The sequence below is a fragment of the Trachypithecus francoisi genome, unplaced genomic scaffold, assembly GCF_009764315.1.
Source record: "Trachypithecus francoisi isolate TF-2019V2 unplaced genomic scaffold, Tfra_2.0 Lachesis_group5, whole genome shotgun sequence".
Lineage (NCBI taxonomy): Eukaryota > Metazoa > Chordata > Mammalia > Primates > Cercopithecidae > Trachypithecus > Trachypithecus francoisi.
This window is the reverse complement of record NW_022681470.1, coordinates 114156498-114176425: the sequence shown is the minus strand read 5'-3', so window position 1 is coordinate 114176425 and position 19928 is coordinate 114156498. Positions and strand designations below refer to the sequence as shown.

The window sequence follows — 19928 nt, the reverse complement described above, 5'->3', positions numbered from 1 at the left end:
ACTTTATCGTTCTTCTCATTTTAATGTATCCCAGCTGATCATCTATACTTGTTACTTCCTTCTTAATAACTTAAGACAAATTAATAGATACCAGAACCCAGGTGGGAATGCCTAAGATAAACTAAATTTTAAAAATTTAGAAATCATGGGTTGGTCTGTCTCCTTGTACTTCTTCCTTTTTTCCCCTACTTCACACTGGAAGAACTGTCTGTAAGGTTTTCTCAGTTTTCTGACACTAATTACTTATTTTCAAAATAGAATTCTTCGTTTCTTACCTTTCTTGTTTTGTATGCTTGTCTAGAGTGGTTATTCGAATTTCACCATCTCCCTGAGGCCGTCCAAAAAGCAAAACTGGTTGGTTCTAAAATATAAAATGTACATGTCAGAGTTTTTCATAATCACATTAAAATAAAAACAAACGCTAGTAGAGATACTTACTCAAGACAACTACCTTATTACATTAAATTTTATCTTTTTTACACTTTTAAAGCATATTTACTCTAAAAAGCTCAGATCTACATGATAAATAAGTCTGTCCTCTGTAATGCCAGGGGGTATGTCAAGGACATCAGTTGATTTTAATTATTATATATTCTTAAAGGGGAAATTAGCTATGAAAAGAAAGACTCAACTGGAAGGGTCCAAATTACAAGACAGTTGGGCAACTAATATTTTTTGAGCATCTACTGTGTGCCAACCACCGTAACAGGTATGGCAAAATGATACAGACACTGCCCTCGTGAAGCACATTGCCCGGTGGAGGGACATATATTCACAGAAGCAAGAAATAGGAACACTTTTACACTGTTGGTGGGATTGTGAACTAGCTCAACCATTATGGAAAACAGTATGGCAATTCCTCAAGGATCTAGAACTAAATGTACCATATGACCCAGCCCATCCCACTACTGGGTATATACCCAAAGGATTATAAATTATTCTACTACAAAGACATATGCACACGTATGTTTATTGCGGCACTATTCACAATAGCAAAGACTTGGAATCAACCGAAATGTCCATCTGTGACAGACTGGATTAAGAAAATGTGGCACATATACACCATGGAATACTATGCAGCCATAAAAAAGGATGAGTTTGCGTCCTTTGTAGGGACATGGATGCAGCTGGAAACCATCATTCTTAGCAAACTATCACAAGAAGAGAAAACCAAACACCGCATGTTCTCACTCATAGGTGGGAACTGAACAATGAGATCACCTGGACTCGGGAAGGGGAACATCACACACTGGGGCCTATCATGGGGAGGGGGGAGGAGGGAGGTATTGCATTGGGGAGTTATACATGATATAAATGATGAATTGATGGGTGCTGACGAGTTGATGGGTGCAGCACACCAACATGGCATAAGTATACATATGTAACAAACCTGCATGTTATGCACATGTACCCTAGAACTTAAAGTATTAAAAAAATAATAATAAAATAAAATAAAATAAAATAAAAAAGAAATTACAAATGCACAACTGCCATGAAGGAATACAGAAAGGGGTTGGGTGGTGGGGGTGGGTGCTAATTTGGTCTATAAAGTCCAGACTGGCTTTCTTGAGCTAGGACCTCAAGGATGAAAAGCTCTGACTTAATGATTTAAAATAATGAGCTATTTTTCCCAGAGGCTGATAACTAACTTATTTTTAAGTTTTTATGAGCACTTCCTGTATATGCTAGGAGAAAAAAGAACTGACTGAAAATCACTAACATCCAGAAATTCCATTTTAATAAGGGGCAGAGATGTGTGATTAACACTATAAATATAAAAATAAATGTTTCTTATCAAAATCCCAGTGATGTTTTCTGCACAAATAGAAAACTCCATTCTAAAATTCTTATGGAATCTCAAGGGATTCTGAATAGTCAAAACAATATTGAAAAGGAACAAAGCTGGAGGTCTCATACTTACTGACTTCTTTCCAAAACTTATTGCAAAGCCACAATAATCAAGATCATGTGGTACTGGCATACAAAGAGATATATAGACCAACAGAATAGTAGAGAACCCAGAAATAAGCCCTCACATATATGGTCAAATGATTTTCAGCAAGGTTAAGACCATTAAATGGGGAAAGAATAGACTTTTCAACAAATGGTGCTGTTAAACTGGATATCTACATGTAAAAGAATAAAAGTAGACCCTTCATTACCTACACCATAAATAAAAAATAACTAAAAATGTTTCAAATACCCAAACATAACAGTTAAAACTATAAAACTTTTAGAAGAAAATGGGGAAAAACCTTAGGACAATGGATTCAGCAATGATTTCTTTGAGACTGATAAATGAGACTTTGTCAAAATTAAAAACTTTTGTGCATCATAGACAATATCAACAGAGTGAAAAGCCAAAAGACACAAGAAAATATTTGCAAACCATGTGTCTTATAAGGGATTGATATCCAGGATACAAAAAAAGAGCTTCTACAACACAATGACAAAAAACAACTTGATTCAAAAATGGGCAAAGCACTTGAATAGGGATTTTTCCAAAGAGGATATACAAATGACCAAGAAACACACAAAGACAATATTCAACATCATTAATCATTAAGAAAATGCAAATCAGGCCGGGCACGGTGGCTCAAGCCTGTAATCCCAGCACTTTGGGAGGCCGAGACGGGCAGATCACGAGGTCAGGAGATCGAGACCATCCTGGCTAACACGGTGAAACCCCATCTCTACTAAAAAAAACTACAAAAAACTAGCCGGGCGAGGTGGCGGCACCTGTAGTCCCAGCTACCCGGGAGGCTGAGGCAGGAGAATGGCGTGAACCCAGGAGGCGGAGCTTGCAGTGAGCTGAGATCCGGCCACAGCACTCCAGCCTGGGTGACAGAGCGAGACTCCGTCTCAAAAAAAAAAAAAAAAAAAAAAAGAAAATGCAAATCAAACCCACGATGAGATATTACTTTAAAACCATTAAGATGGCTGTTATCCAAACAAACCGAATAGTAAGTGTTGGTGAGGGTGTGGAAAAACTGAAACCTTTGTGCATTGGTAGTAGGAATGTTAAGTGGTGCAGCTGCTGTGGAAAATGGTATAGCAATTCTTCAAGAAATTAGCATAATGACCATACAACCCAGAAATTCTACTTCTGAGTACATAACTAAAAGTAAAAGCAGGCACTTGAATAGATATTGGTACATCTGTGACAATAATAATATAATAGTATTATTCACAATAGCTGAAAGAAGGAAGCAACCCAAATGTTCATCAATGAAAAAAGTGAGGTATTTATATAAAATTAGATATTATTCAGCCTTAAACAAATGGAAATCAAAAAAATAAAATTTTGACACATGGCTACAAGGATGAACTTTGAAGACATTATGCTAAGTAAAATAAGCCAGTCATGAAATGGTAAATATCGTATTATTTCACTTGTATAAGGTGCCCATAGTAGTTAAGCTTATAGAGACAGAAAGTAGATTGGTAGTTTCCAGGGGCCAGGGAAAGAGAAGAACGGGAAGTTCATGTTTAGTAAGTACAGAGTTTCAGTTTTGCAAGATGAAGTTTCAGAGATGGTCACACAATATCATGAATGCACTTAATGCTACAGAACTATAAATTTTTAAAATAATTAGAATGGCAAATTAATGCTATATATTTATAGCATTAATGTGTATGTGTATGCATATATATACATACACACGCACACACACACACATATATACATACACTTTATTTTTTTGAGATGGAGTGGGAGTCTCGCTCTGTTGCCCAGGCTGGAGTGCAGTGGTACGATCTCAGTTCACTACAACCTCTGCCTCCCGGGTTCAAGCAATTCTCCTGTCTCAGCCGCCCCAGTAGCTGGGACTATAGGCACACGCCACCATTTCTGGCTAATTTTTGTAGTTTTAGTAGACACGGGGTTTCACCATGTTGGTCAGGCTGGTTTTAAACTTCTGACCTCAGGTGATCCACCCGCCTCGGCCTCCCAAAGTGCTGGGATTACATGTGTGAGCCACCACACCCAGCCAATGCTATATATATTTTACCACAATTTTTAAAGGCTACACAGCTGTCCAAGAAATATGCTATGGAATTCTAAAGAGGAAAAATAATAGATTAGGAAAAGGGATTTATTTTAGATGCACCTTGAATAAATTTGATAGGGAATAATAGGAAAAAACATACTAGGCTCTGAGATTACAATTGAAGGCAGAACTGTAGAAACGTATGTCAAATTGGAGATCTTATAATACAGCAAAATATCCACAATGTAAAGCATAGGGACAGTTATTAGCTGGAGGAGTTCAGGAAAATAGCTTAAGTCCAGATCACTGAGGACCCTAAATATCAAGACAAGGAATACTGACTGAATCTTGAAGACCATAACAAAAAAAATCTTGACAAATTTGAGAAAGTAAATTGAGAAATCCACATTTTGGAACTGCAACTATATGAAGAGATGATGAGAGGCTATTGTGACTGGAAAACTGGCAGATGATGGTGTCCTGAAATGGGTATGTGGCTGCATGTGTGAAAAGAAAGAGGTTTACAATGTTTCAGAGAAAACAGCGATGAAATTGCTCTACCAAAAGTGTATCCTAAATTCACTCATCTCTATTTGCACTGCCCACAGATTAATCCAAGGCTGTATCCTCTCTTGAAACCCCTTCAACAGCTTGCTGGCTGGGCTGCCTGCTTACAGGGTCTTCTTGAAATGTCAATCAGTCTGTTGTAATACTCCCTGATAGAAACCTTTTAATAGCTTCCCACTGCAGTCACAGTAAAATCCCAATTCAGCATCTTGGCCTACAAGGCTGTGTTACGCAATTGCCCTGCCCATCCCTCATGGCTCAGAGCCCACCATCCTTCCCTTCACTCTCCATTTCCCGCCACTCTTACCTTTCAGCTTCTTGAATACACCTGTTTTTTCCCCAACTCTGAGCATTTCACCTGCCACGACTTCTGCCTGGGTCACTTCCCCCTAGATCTTCGTGTGGCTGGCTGCTTCTTATCTTCTAGGTCTCAGTTCAAATGACTTAAAAGGACTTTTTCCAACCAACTTATCTAAAGTAGGACTCCCCTTATAATCTTCAGTTATAGCAGCCAGTTCACAGCACTAATCTCAATATGGCATTTTTAACTCTTTTTTTTTTTTATTTTAAACTGTCTCCTCAATCTTGTCTTGTTCACAGTTACAGTCCCAGACCCAAGCAAAGTGTCTGGGTCATAATAGTCACACAGCAAATATATATAAAATGAATAAATGAATAGGAATCAGCCGTGAGTATGTATGGGGACGAGGGAAAGAAAAGAAAAAAAAAAAAGTGGACGCCTATGTTTAGATTCAGACTGCTGGGAGAAGAGGCAGAGTGTGACTAAGGTAAAAGGGGCAAGCCATCACACAGTCCCTAGACACAAACAGGTCGCAGGTGCCCTCAGACACCCACATGAACACTGCCAAACAAAGGGATTGGCAACAACATCCAACAGTAGAAACTTGAAGGTAAAAACTATGTTTTCTTCAACAACAAATCCTAGAATGTCGTTGATGTGGGGGTGAGGGGAAGCGAGATGGAAAGATAATTACATACCAAATTCTCTATAGATAGCTGAAACTGTTTAATTTCACGAAGGGTCTCATTATCTCTTTTCACTTCATTCACATATTGTGCCAAGTCCTAGACAATAAAGAAAGGGGTAGAAAAAGAAGGCACACTAAGATTAGAGATGCAAACTGCTTTGAAAGAAAACACATCATTAATTCCATTAGTGGTAAAAGTAACCACTGTAACTTTTCAAAGACAATAAAATGAATGCCCAGTCAATCAAAGCTGCATCACAGAGGCAATTTTAAAATGTCTGAAGTACAGCTGGGAAGACTGAAGAGCTGTCATTTGCCACACCACTGAGAAGAGTCAGGATGTTGTTGCCTTAAAAGACAAAACAAAATATACCACAATAGAGCAACAAAAAGGAAACTAGGTCGGAAGAATAGAAATTCCAAGCACGTTAATTACTGACCTTGAGAGCATGATATTTTTACACAGGTTAGAAGAAGGGCAATCATGAACAATTAGCAGGGAGAAAAGTAACCAAAAGTTAGATAATGAATCTAGCAAGACTGTTTTATTTTTGCAACCAGCTAAAATCTTCTTAGTTCCTGAAAGCATTCAGTCAAGGAAACCAGTTCAATTTTAAAGAGTTAACCCGTATATGGATTCAGGAGAAGTAAAGGAGAGGTGAGGAACTAAACAGCACAATATGCTGGAACTAAATTTAATTCATGAATTAAAGTGAACAAAAAATGCTGGCCGTGTCTCTCCATGTGCCTTCACCTATTTTAAAATGTCTTTTCTCATATTTGAGGAAACATTAGCTAATCTTTCCATACTGTAACTAGCTATTTTTGTTACATGAGCTCCAGATTTTCCTGTTTTCTGAGCTCTTTTTCTTTTTTCTCTACCCTCTTAAATTCATCTGCAACAGTAGGGACAGAACTCTGCAAAAAGCAGTTCCTAACTTTGTTCTAAATAGAAATCTGATTTTTCATAGGATAGATTCATAAATGACTTCTTTAAAAACTGGAACTTGGTTTGACTTTTTAATAATAATAAGTAATTGTGTGGTGTTTCCTGTTAGTGATAGACAATCAGCTAAACAGCAAAGCTAACACGAATTGGTACAAGGACACAGCTAAGTAATTATGCACTGCTCTGAGCAGGGTCACCTTGCCATTTTGTTTTTAAGAACAAATATTTCCCTACGCTTTAAGTTATTGGCAAATATCTCATTTCAAAGTCATTTTTATTCAACATAATGTGGAAACTGAGGTTTTATATATTCCCCAGTATGTTCAAAATGTCTGTCTTTATCTATTCATAGTTCTTAATTTTCATATTTACCTGAAAACTGAACAAACTGAAATTCACTTGTATTAAGTCATAGCATCCAAAAGGATAAACCTAGCAGATATCCTCATATGAAGAAAATAGTCACATGGGGTTCTGAAGCCACCAGCTGGCCTACGACTTACACAAGCCAACGTTTTCTATTAGTCACCATGAAAAGAATGGGAAAAATACCATGATATTAAATAATTCCTCATGGTTATGAAAGTTATTACACTTGTATCTAAGTGATTTTAATATACTTCTTGTTTTATGTGTTGTCTAACAATTAAATCCATGCAAGGATACCTATTCCAGTAAAAAAAATAAAAAAATCCAGCTGTCCCCACTAAAAACAAATGTGTATTATACATTAGGATGTCATAATATTATTTATATATATTATTTTATACATATATATTACCATATATATTAGCAATTTGAATTCCATTGTCTTTAGGCAAGAATAAAAAATATAAACAAGTTACTGATGAATCTGCCCTACCTTCATGGCATCAAGAGCCAGTTTCAGATTTGCCTTCTCAGTCAGATCAGTGGTATGTTTGACCAGTTCCTATTTGGAAGATATGGTTTAGTACTACTTTCTCAAATTAAAACAAAGACATACTAAACAAAACATTTTTACAAATAAACCATTATTATTGGTTTTCTCTCTATAGTGTGATAAATCTAATATGTCTGGGCTCCATTTCCATAAAAAATTTCAAACTGTAAGACCAACTAGACACCAAAAAATCATGAGACATTTTCTTTTCAAAGATGAATCTGAATTCTATCCACCACCATTACACTGACATTGATCCCTATTGTTATGAAAGATTCCATAATGATTAAAATCATACTTTTTACTCATTATTATTCTTGGCTTCTCTATAGCTTTTGATTCTTTTGACTGCATCCCTCCTTTCATTTCAGGGACATTGAGATGTTCTATTTGTTGCTGTTATTGCTGTTACAATTGCTTATCTGTCCATCCTAAATTTCTGCCTACTCCTCAGTCTTTCATAGTTTCTTCATTTGCTTCTTAGAAAGTTATTGTTCCTTAAGTTTTCACCCTAGTCCTCTTTATTTTACCCTGTTTTACATACTCTACAAATTCTATCACAACCACTGTCATAATGTCAACTATCACCTCATGGGCCAATCACTGTCAAATGTACGTGCTCAACCCAAAATTCACACAGCCTTGGACTCATCCGTCCAACTAAATGGTTCTACCTCATTATTTCGAAGGCTCCTCAAATCCAACATTCCCCAAACTTAATCCATCTTCACCCAGAATCCTATTCTTAGATCCTGTTTCTGTTTTATTGAATGATGGCACTTCCATCAATGTAATCACTTAAGCCAAAACCTAAAAGGTCCCAGACTTCTCCCTGTTCTCTCTCCCTCACTATGTCCTATTGATGTTAACTTTGATCCTGCCCCCTTGGAACCATCCTCACTGCCACTAATTAGGTTCAGATCCTTGCTGTTTTTCAAACAGATAATTATTTGCCAAGCATGGTGGCTCACACCTGTAATCCCAGCACATTTCCAGCCTGAGATGGGAGGATCACTTGAGTCCAGGAATTTGAGACCAGCCTGGCCAACATGACAAGACCCCATCTCTACAAAAAAAAAAATTAAAAATTAGCTGGGCAAGGTGGCATGAGCCTGTAGTCTCAGCTACTTGGGAGGCTAAGGCAGGAAGACAGCTTGAGCCCAACTGCAGTGAGCCATGACTACACCACTGCACTCCAGCCTGGGCAACAGAGAAAGACCCTGTCTCTTAAAACAAACAAACAAACAACAAAACCAGGTAATCATAATGAGCTTCTGATTGGCCTTCCGACTTGCAGTCTCTCCTCACTACAGTCCAGTCACTCTATTGTCATCAGGGGTAGGTTTCCATAATATGAATCAGATCCTGTCTCTACCCTGCTCAGACTTCTGTGATGCCCCACAAAAGCTTCAGGTTGTCACCCATACCTCCTAGACACCTCATGATCTGAATTCTGCAAACTTCTCTCAATTTCTCTTTCCACTTCCACCCAAACAACTTATATTCTATTCATACTAAATTAATTGCAATTTTAAAATATGTTCTAATATCTAATCCCATTAGAAATATTATTTCTTCTGCTTACAAATTTCTTCCCCTCTGATCTACTTATTGACCCCTTACTCTTCCTTTAAAGCCCAACTCAAGAGTTACTCCTCTGGGGTGTCTTCTATGACAGAGGCCTCTACTCAGTTCCCAGCTTCCTTATACATAATTATTTAGCCCTTTATCCATGCCAGTTCTGTACCTTATATGTACCTACTACATTGTGTGATACTTGGCAGTTTACACTTCATTTTTCCTTTCTAAATGATGAGCTTTGTCTGTCGTGTATCATGAGTGCCTAATACTATGTTTGGCACAGAGAAGCCACACAAAAATCTTTAATGAATCCAATACTACCAGTGTTTCTGCTATAAACAGGACCTAAAGATGAGTCTATTAAGTGTAATAAATCCATCAAAATTGTATTCTTTTTTTTTCTTAAAAGTTACTTTTACTTCATTAAATAAAAATTGTTATTAAAGTTCCCAATCACCCACTATAAAATATTCTACCCTTGTGAATCTGTGATTTCAAATCATCAAGCATTTCAAGTGATTTCCCCACTAAAATACAGTAGTAAGTAAAAAAGTCCAAATTGATAACCACATTTGTTCAACAGATTTCTAGACAACAAATAAATTTTACTCCATAGAATTTTGAGGGGGAAAAACATTTCTAGAATTTTTATCTATGTGTAGTATCCAAAATAAAACTTTTCCTATTTTAAAAAGTCATCATGGAACTAAACATACTCTTAAAATTGTAAATATAAAACAACCCAAGGGAAATTAGGGGGAAAAGTTTACTGAATTTCAAAAAAGTATGATTGTATTTTATACTTTTATAAGTCTGTATAAAATCCTATAAGGACCAAAATAGGTATTTTTTAAAAGCTGTACCTTCTAAAATCTTCAATCGATACTTGACTACACCAAAGTTACAAAATAAATTATTATCTTATTTTGGACACGTTTTTAGTTCCAGGATGCCTTGGAAACTGATTGCCTGAGTCGTCCTTATTATTTTTTCATAAAATCCAATTTGATTAAGTTGCCTTGAGTTTAGGTCTCATAAATGTTTTAATGCATTTTTAAGGAATAATCAGGGTTTGAATTTTTCTGATTTCTCAGTAGAACAAAAATAGAGATGACTAATAATTTTGCAGCTACAGTTCAAGAAATTTAATATACAAGATATACAAAGCACAGCCGACACAAAATTGTATTTCACATACAGGTAGTAGATCTTTTTAAAATGACATTTCACAAGCATCAGCAGAGTTGACAGACTAATACAGTAAGACATTTCTTTGGAGCAGAACTAATGAGTCTCCTGGTATAGCTATCAAATTAAATTTATAAGACTCTCCACCCTCATTAGAAGACTAACCGTGGAAACCATAGCTTTGTGGGTTATAACAAGAATCACTTCAAAATAAATGTAGTCTTATTATAATTTAGTACAGTAGAAAGCAATATGGAATGTGACACAATTCTCTTTAGCTGTTATAAGGCAAAAGGTCTAATATGATTAATCTGCCAAAATTCAAGTGCACTGCAATATTGAGATGCTCATAAATGAATACTGATAGCTATAGAAGACTTGGTTGAAAAAATATTTTTATTTGTTTTGACTTGTTTTTAATTAGTTTCTAGCCAGTCCTGTTTTAAGGACACAAAATATGATTTATGGCAGCTACTGAATCATCTTTGCTAAAAGGAAGAAAAAATGTCCAGCTGTTCTGTTATTTCCCACTTAACTATAATAATAATTCAAAATGTTAAGGGAATTGGGCCCAACACATGGAATATCTGCAATGTAGTTGATGCTTCGTTAATATCTTGTTGAGTGAATAAATGGACAATAAACAAACTGTTTTAAGTTACATACCTGGAGGAGAAGGTGGTACTTTAAAACACGTTGCATAGGAACCACAAGCAAGTCTCGAAGAGTAAATTTCCCATTATTTGCTCTTTTGGAACATTCCTAATGAAATGTTTTTAAAAACATTTTGTTAGAGAGTCATAAACATTAAAAGATGCAAAGGCCATAAGCAGAACAGTTATTATACAGTAAATGAGTGTGTTTCTTTCCTTAACAATCCTTCTCTGTAAATAACAGAAAGTATTTTCAATTAAAAAAAAAATCTTGTAGTATTTTAACTCCAAATATGAATCAAATAGAACTATTTTGTGTATGAAAATTATTTTCTCAGCCAGGCACAGTGGCTCATGCCTGTAATCACAGCACTTTAGGAGGCCGAGCCGGGCAGATCACGAGGTCAGGAGATCGAGACCATCCTGGCTAATATGGTGAAACCTCATCTCTACTGAAAATACAAAAACAAAATTAGCCGATCATGGTGACGAGTGCCTGTACTCCCAGCTACTCAGGAGGCTGAGGCAGGAGAAAGGCGTGAACCCAGGAGGGAGAGCTTGCAGTGAGCCAAGATGGCACTACTGCACTCCAGCCTGGGCAACAGAGTGAGACTCCGTTGCAAAAAAAAAAAAAAGAAAAGAAAAAAGAAAATTATTTTCTCTAGTGCAAAATCATGGCCTCCCAGTGTCTTCTTCAGTTTATCTTTATCACTATACCTCCCACCAATTGCCCACAGTGGACCTATAGAACAGGCATCAAGAACACAACCCTACTCATCAAAACTGTCATTAGTCTTCCACCCTCATGCCTTGGTGTATTCAGTTCCATCAACTATGATGTGCTTTGTCCAGCCTCCAGCAAAACGCATCTTCCTGTTTAAGAACTATAATCCTAGGCCTTTCATAACAATTACAATCAAAATTGTGTGTACGCTCTGTCTTGTGGGTCTTTTAATTATTATCCTATGTAATATCTACCCCAACATAATTTGTGTTGTATGCCCTAAGAATATAGTATTTGCTTAATAAGTATTTACTGAACTGAATGAAATGGAATATTTGACTTTAAAACTTTGCTCAAGTATAAACCTACTACGAAACTCCAAGATTTAGAAGCCTCAGATTGTATTTATTTTAATTTCACCCTCTTCTTTCCTAAAGGTTTATTTTAAAAATAGTATTGACTGGTTTGCTCTTTTGATAATAACTATTACTTTGAAAAAATTACTTTGACGTGTCAAAGAATTCACTTAAAGCCAAGATTTGGCAACTGTTGGCTGTGTGACTTTAGACAAGTCACTTTCCTGATTTTACCATTTCTCACATAACTGGTGTTCTTCAAAAAAAAAACAAAGGGTCATACAAATATTATTATTAGTGAGCAACCTCGTAAGTCCAAAATCCTCACACAATTGTACATCCCAGCCCAAGGATCTTTCCCGTTCATAGATGGAGCTGTGCTTTAAAAAAACACACTTTTGCTCATACGTTTGCTTCTTCTTTGCCCACAATGATATATTATCAGGAGCTCCAAAACAAACACCATTAACTCTAATGATCAGTGACTAATCAGGCAAAATGAACTGGGGACACATCCTGACATGTTAGCTGTGTCATCAATTACTGCAGTTCATTAGAAGGATAACTATTTCAACCGGTTTCTTACTTCTACAGATTACAGAGAGCTCTGGATCATGGGTCTCAAACAGGAAGTTAAATTGTTAATATTACTGTAATGAGTGGATCTTATGTCCTCAACTGCATTTTAAGGCCCTTGGAATTAAGGTTGTAGCTTATATTTCTTATGTTATGCCATCCCAACACAGTGTTAGGAACAGAAATATTATACATTTAGAATTCATTGTACTATGGAAATTAGTGTCAAAATGTTGAAGAAAAAAATGAGTTCCTTTACATTCTAAGTTACAGGCTCAGGAAGTAAAGAAACCAACATTGCTGGCATTAGCTACACCTAGGAGATAGAGACTGAAGTGTAAAATGCTTATTCGTGTTGAAAGTAAATAATGGGTAGAAAGAATCCTTCTAAAACATCCAGTCACTTGCTTATCCTCAATTCAATTGTAAAGGAAAATAAAATGGGGTAGGATAAGCCAGGTTTATAGGGCAAGATAAAGAGATTCATCGCCTTTCACCCCATGTTACCTTGGTTCCAAAGTAGAGAAGAAAAAGACAAAAAAATCAACAAGAACAAAAATAACCACAAAATAGAAGACACAAAGAAGACAGAGAGACACCAAGAATAAGGCAGTTTTCCTTCTATCATGCTGGGGCTTGTGGCGGGCAGCTCCAACTGAGCATTTGTTGAAGTGTTACATTAAGTATCCGACTTAATACTTCCAAATCAGGACTATGGTTAGAAGGGGGAGCTTTTAAGCTGAGGAAAGGACAGCAGGGGCAACTCACCCTGTGCCTTTCAGACTCAGCCTGACGTCCTCTCTTTCCCTAAGATGAGCACTGACTGCAAAAACTACATATTTAGAGTCCCAGAGTATGGTCATTGGGTAAAACTTTGACAATAACTCTGAAAGAAGGAAGAACAACATTCAAACAAGACTGAGAATATAATGGAGATGTGATTGACAACTTGCTGACTCCTATCTGGAAGCACAGTTTTATATCTTTATTTTAAGAAAAACTGCTTTAATGTTGGCCTATTAGGAAGTATGTGTATGAGTTGTAAAATTTAATTTTATCATCATATTTTTAGTCACAGTGGTTCACAGCTCTACACTTAGTAGGCTCGATTCTCCAAAGAGGAGCAGGAAGTCTTTGCACTAACAGTGTTACAAGGATGATATTTAGTGGTGACTCAAACTACCTCCAGTCTTCAAGTCAACATAACGAAGGAATATTAAGACACAAAGCAAAAAGATCATGTACCTAGTACAGTTATTTGGTAGCCGAACTGTCTAAGCAATAGTTTCCCTTTGTGGGAGTTGTGGGCTATGAAATCACACCAGAGAGGCAAAACAATGAAGGGCTTCTGATTTGAAAATCACCTGCCCATTCTCCCCTGATCTCAGTGCTACACTGAACAAAGAATAGGAAAAGGGATATTAAAGAGGCAAATAAGCCACACACTGTTGTTTAAGAGCTGGCTATATATCTCTGCCTGAAATTTAGTGAAATTCAAATACATGGATAATACAACAACTATATTCAAATACATGGATAATACAGTAACTGATATAACAAACATTGTTCAAAAGTTCTTTGAAAGCATGAACTCCTCGAACTCCTCTTCAGAAAAAAAAAAAAAAAAAACAAAACAAAACAAAAAAAAACATGACTTAACATAGGTTTCTAGACTTATATTCTATTGTGATCATGCACGCTTGATTATACTGGCCTATGTGCCATTTCTCAAACTTCCCCAACTATTCTGGTCAAGACATACCAATTGTTCAGGAATGCTCTCCATAGAATCTCACCTGTCAAAGCTCATCCCATTCTTTGGTGACTTAACTCAAATGCTGCCTCTTCAGATGAATCCTCTACAGTCTTCCACACTGAAGTGGGTAGATTCGGTCTCACAGAGCCCTATTGTACAGTGCTCATCACATGTTATTTAATCCTATCATATTTGTGTTTATCTTCTCTTCCTTCTTGTGGGCAATATGCATGCCGTTTTAATACATCTGACTCTAAATGTCATATTTTTAATACATCTGACTCTAAATGACTCTAAAGGTGTCTAAATGTCACACCTTTTTTATTTTGTTGTTTTTCATACAGGGTCTTGCTTTGCCACCCAGGCTGGAGTGCAATGGTGCAATCATAGCTCACTGCAGCTTCAAACTCTTGGGCTCAAGTGATCCTCCTGCCTCAACTTCTCAGGTAGCTAGGACTACAGGCATGAGCTACCCCGCCCAGCTAACTAGTAAACATTTTAAATCTACATATACGTTATCTAACCTGTCTCACTCGTCCTGTACTTCTTACCATCTATGCAAGTTACAATCTCTCTGAACTTCTGCTTTCTCATAAGATGAGAAAATTAATTGTACCTATCTCACAGTCAGAAGGACCTAATGAGATAATGCATGTAAAACATAGGGCCATAAATGTTAGATTTTTACGACTGTTACTATTACTACCATATTACTATTTTATAGAGCTATTTAAATATTTTATAAAATTGACATGAAAATGTATTTCAAAAAATGGGAAATGTACTGCTGTACTGATCATAAAGAGAAATACATTGCTTTTAGGTTTATTTTGCTTTATGTCATAAACAAAAAATAAATAGGCACCTCTAATTTCAGTTTGACATCTTCTTTTGTCTTAGAAATGTAGTCTAAACTAGAGATGGCCGACTCTACTCCACTGCAGTACTGCCCGTAAATAACCAATCTGAAAGGGAAAAAGAGAAGAAATCTGTAAGACAAAAAACAAGAAGGAACTGGAGGGGGAAACAAGCAGAATCTTCATCTCTTTAAAACCATAGTTAGGGATAACCAAAATAGCAGTAGAAATTATTTTTAATACATATCACATACACAGTCCTAGAATGAGGATCATTCATTTTTATAGTAATGACTAATTTTTAGTTCCAACTTTGAATGAGATTAATTCTATGTACATTTTTATAGCAGGTAGAATTTACAAACTGGCTTGATGACTGTTAATATTATTTGAGTAGACATAAATGAATTCCAAAAACAAAATTTAAAATTTCTGTTAAAGCTCTTAATAGAAATAAACTTCATCTCTAAACAGTCAGAAAGTTTTATTTTCTATTACAATTTTATGCCAATCACTACATACAACTCCTTCATTATTAAACCTCCTACTCCTTGCTACTTTTCAATTAAGGAGCATAAATCATCTGAAGAGAGGAAAATGAGAGACCGGAACTGTGCTGGACAGAAGATAAATCATATCACATGGAATCTGACCCACTTCAGGGAAGGTATCTCTGTAGTAATACAAACGTTTTGCAAAGAGGTCAGTTGGTTTATTGTTTCTCTTAACTCTCCACTGGAAAAAAAAAACACTACTAATAAGATGTGAATATTTATCAAAGACTTGATGCAAAGCAATTCATTAGCCACTTCTTAGTACTAGGAAATACGTTGCTTGATTTGAAAAGAGAAATAATTATATTTTAAGCAAAATTTCTTGATACTCCAATTCATATAGGTTGTCAGATTTTTTTTTTAACTTAGAAAGGGAAACTGACTCTGTGACTCTAATATTCTGAAATAGAGTGTCATAAAATACTAGAGTTGGGAGAAAAGTGGAAGAAGCATTAGGTACCAGCTAATCTATCTCCAGTGTTTACAGATGGGGACATAGAGGCTCAGAGAGTTAAAATGACTTACTGAAGATTACATTGCTCAGTAATGATAAAGCCTATAAAACAACCTTAGTCTTTTGATTTACAATGCAAAAAAATAAGCACCATACTAGGTCCTTTCTTCCCCCCTTTCTTCTTTTTTCTTTTTAAATTACATATATAGAACTCAAACTACTACTCAAAGTAACTCTCCCATGTTCTAATTACTGTTCAGGTAGTAGTGTAATAAACAGTAGTAATAGCTATTTGTTAGCTATTTTAATACTAATCCTCACTATAATTACAAACTAAGACCCACAAAACTTAAACTTCAAAAGTTACCTTTCCTTGTAGTTAATAAAAACTTGGTACAAGTTATGGTCATTTTTATTTACAATGGAATCATGAATCTCTTGCATTAGGTTCCGATGAAGTTTTACAAGTTCCTAAAAAAAGAAAACAATGTGAAAGGAAAGTAGGAAACACAACCAAAAAATACAGCCCAAACCCAGAATCCCTTTTGTCGCTAGATTTGCCGCTCAGGATATGCTGAATGCTTTCAATGTATAAAACTGCTTCCACCAATAAAGAGAGAGGGAAAAGGAGAGTGGGGAGAGAAAGGGGGAGGAAGGGGAGGAAGCAGACGGAGAGGACAGGGTAGAAGAGGAGGAGGGAGAGCAGGGGATGGAAGGGAGAAAAAAGAAGGAAGATAAGAGGAAGGCAGAGGAGAGGGAGGAGAAGAGAGAAAGGCCATACAGATGGGAAACAGCAATTTCATATTTCACTTGAAATGTCAGTGTCCTGTGAAAAAAGACATTATCTCACTAGTTATTAAAGGATAAGTTATTCCTTGTGTAAAAATATGTATAGCTTATTTTTGTTTTATAATCACTGTAAATTTTTAAATAAAAATGTCCAAGTGCCTAATGTTTTATTGACAGTAAAAAATAATGACTCATGTCCTTGTGACACAGAAATGTAGATTTGTACTTTGGTCAATTAGTGGTGTCCTGGTGCTAAGCTAACAATAATCAGACTAAATGACTTGAAACCAGACAACTAATGGCATAAATAAGGAGCAAATAAATTGTATTCGACAGTTTACTGGAGTAACTCAAAATGTCAGACTCTCACATTTTTCCCGATAAGCAACTAATTTTCAGTCAGGCAGTAAATGTATGTCATAGCCAGGATATGAGGCAACTTGAACTAGGTGCCAATTCTCCCATTATCTCATCCTGTGTACCTTGGAGCACACATTGACTCCACAGCATGCTCTTTCCTTAGTGGGGTAGAAAGTAAACATGAAGATGTGGGCTCTAAGTTATAAAGACCATACTGAAGTGGTTCAAGATCCTTATCTTCTCCAAATGTGCAGTTTATTTAGTGCTAAACCTTCATCGGATATTGTACATGTTATAAATCAACAAGAATGTCTTCATTCAGCCAAAATCAGGGAAATGATGAAATGCCATTGCTTACCAACTGCTACTGAGTAACACAGAACACAATAGAATCAAAATATAAAGAATTGTTCAGGTAATACAAGCAGGTCTGTGCATAAAAGCTTAAATACATGTATCACTGTATGTGGACGCGCGTGCATGGGGGTGGGGGTGTATAAACCAAAGCAAGTCCTAGAGGTCTGAGAACTCGAATCTTGCCTAGCATTACCTCACTTGGCATGGCATTTAGCTTGCTTCTAGATTTCTGGGCAAATATCCTTTTAAGATTGTAAGATTCTGGTAAGGTGCCCTGAAACTTGAAATGCTTACATAAATGTAAACAAAAAAAACTCCTCAAATTTTATAGTTAAAATAGTCTGGTAAATCATAAGGAAGTAGTCTATTTCAGACATGGGAGTTACGTTTGATACAACTGGAAGTAGAAAGCACCAAATAGTAGAGGCCAAAGATGTGGAGGAATGGAGGAAAGTGGGGGAAACTGATATGGTGAGGACATCATCTACAAGACAAGGTCTGAGGGGCTGGAAGAGCAACAGAGCTCCACAGGGAAGTGTGGGGATGGAAGGGGACCCCTGGATTACTTCAGACTACTTCCTCATGACAAACAGTTAAGAGTAACACATGGAAGTTATTTTTCCATTTGTGTTCTTCATACATGTTGACTGACTTTTAGTTGAAGATATGATACATCAGTTATTTCAAGAAAATAAGGATATAAAAACTGGAAAAACAAATAAATAAATAAATAAATAAGGCCAATATTCTTAAAGACTACAAAAGAGTGTTAAAAAAAAAGGGATCTGGAACCCTGTAAGGAAATGAGGATTTTATTGAAGTACACCACAGTTTTAGCTAGCATATTTTTACTTACAGGAATGTTGATGAATACTGAATCAAATTCTGCTGCTGTCAGAAATCTTTTTAGTGGTGCCATGAAATACTAGCAGGAAAGAAGAAGAAAACAGTAATTAAGTATAACTTGTCCTAATCTATGTAATAGTTTTTCAACAACAACAAATATTTTTTGAAAGTCAATTGTTGATCAGCATTATAATCACCAAAATTGTAGAAACTATTTTCTCTAACTTAAAGACTTCATACTTGAGTAGATATATAAAGACATGAATACAAGCTAATATTAATACATTTAAAGTATAAAATAAAATGGTTTAGATAACAAATGCTTCCAAAAGGAAGGAAGAAAAGAACACCATTGTCTGAGATGGCAAACAATGGCAACATTCTGGAGATGTATATGAAGACTTACACAGTAATATCTCCCTAATGTTTTGTGGAGATTCTGGATCACTGAGATCAATAATCTATGTACGCAATTTATGAATTATTCCTTGAGAATTTTAGTTTCTGGCCTACCATATCTCTTTCATTCTCGGCATTCTCAGTATCTGTGCAGAGGATCCTTCCAGTACTGGTCTCTCAGTTCCTTGACCACAAATAATCTTGTGCTCCACTCTAGCTCAAATCCTAAATCTTATGGCCATACTCACAGGCCTTGTCATTACCAACAACTTCATATGCTCCATAGCACTAATTTCAAGGAACTGGGTCAGCCAGTCCACTAACCATCTCACCTCCATCATGTCCTCATTTCCCTCCTAACCCAGTTTATACTCCATGAATCAATTCCCTGCAAATCCTCTTACTCTCTCTTCTTCCATTGTGCTTTTCTAGAAAAACAAACACCCTGATCAAGTCTAGCTTGCCACATATTTTGTGACTGTATCTAAGAAGTTAAGCATGGACATTACTGATTGTCTAATTTTAAATATGACCACAAAACTCAACTAGGCCTGTAATGCTACATAGCGCTACTACAGTTCCCTAGTCAATTTACTCTTCTACTCTTCTAAACAATGCTTGCATACCTTCACTTCTTTCCCTAACCTCTAAATGTGAGAATCTGGAGAGGTGGCCTTAAACCTCTTCCCTGATGCATTCACTAGGGTGATCTCACTTAGTCCCAGGGCCTTAATGCCATTGTGTCATGATAATGGCCCAATCTATACATCAATTCAATCTTTCCCCTTAATGCCAGATTCATATACCTAACACCTTTCTCAATAAATTCCATTCAAAGTCTAATAGGTATCACAAATTTCATATGTTGCAACAGACTCCTGATTCCCAAGCCTGTTCTTCCCCATCTCTGTAATCTTCACCATTCATGCAGTTGCTCATGCCAAAAACTATGTCATCCTTGACTCCTCTCTTTTTTTCACATCCTTTACTTAATTCATCATCCAATCCAGTTGGCTCTATTTTTTTTTTTTTTTTTTTTTGAGACGGAGTCTCGCTCTGTCA

At 36.3% G+C, this 19928-nt stretch overlaps 1 protein-coding gene across 5 annotated transcripts in view; it reads right to left on the bottom strand.

Moving 5' to 3' along the window:
- Window positions 1–19928, bottom strand: part of VAV3 (vav guanine nucleotide exchange factor 3) — a 436513-nt gene that overhangs the window by 208684 nt on the left and 207901 nt on the right. For 4 of the 5 annotated variants that reach the window (XM_033198396.1, XM_033198399.1, XM_033198398.1 and 1 more), the window contains exons 7-14: window positions 18478–18546; window positions 16483–16586; window positions 15116–15215; window positions 10852–10947; window positions 8390–8482; window positions 7357–7425; window positions 5556–5642; window positions 276–361 (exon numbers count right to left, since the gene is read on the bottom strand). In XM_033198396.1, the coding sequence (XP_033054287.1) occupies window positions 276–361; window positions 5556–5642; window positions 7357–7425; window positions 8390–8482; window positions 10852–10947; window positions 15116–15215; window positions 16483–16586; window positions 18478–18546 (704 nt within the window). The remainder of the gene's footprint in view (window positions 1–275; window positions 362–5555; window positions 5643–7356; window positions 7426–8389; window positions 8483–10851; window positions 10948–15115; window positions 15216–16482; window positions 16587–18477; window positions 18547–19928) is intronic. The other variant, XM_033198397.1, reaches the window with a different exon arrangement.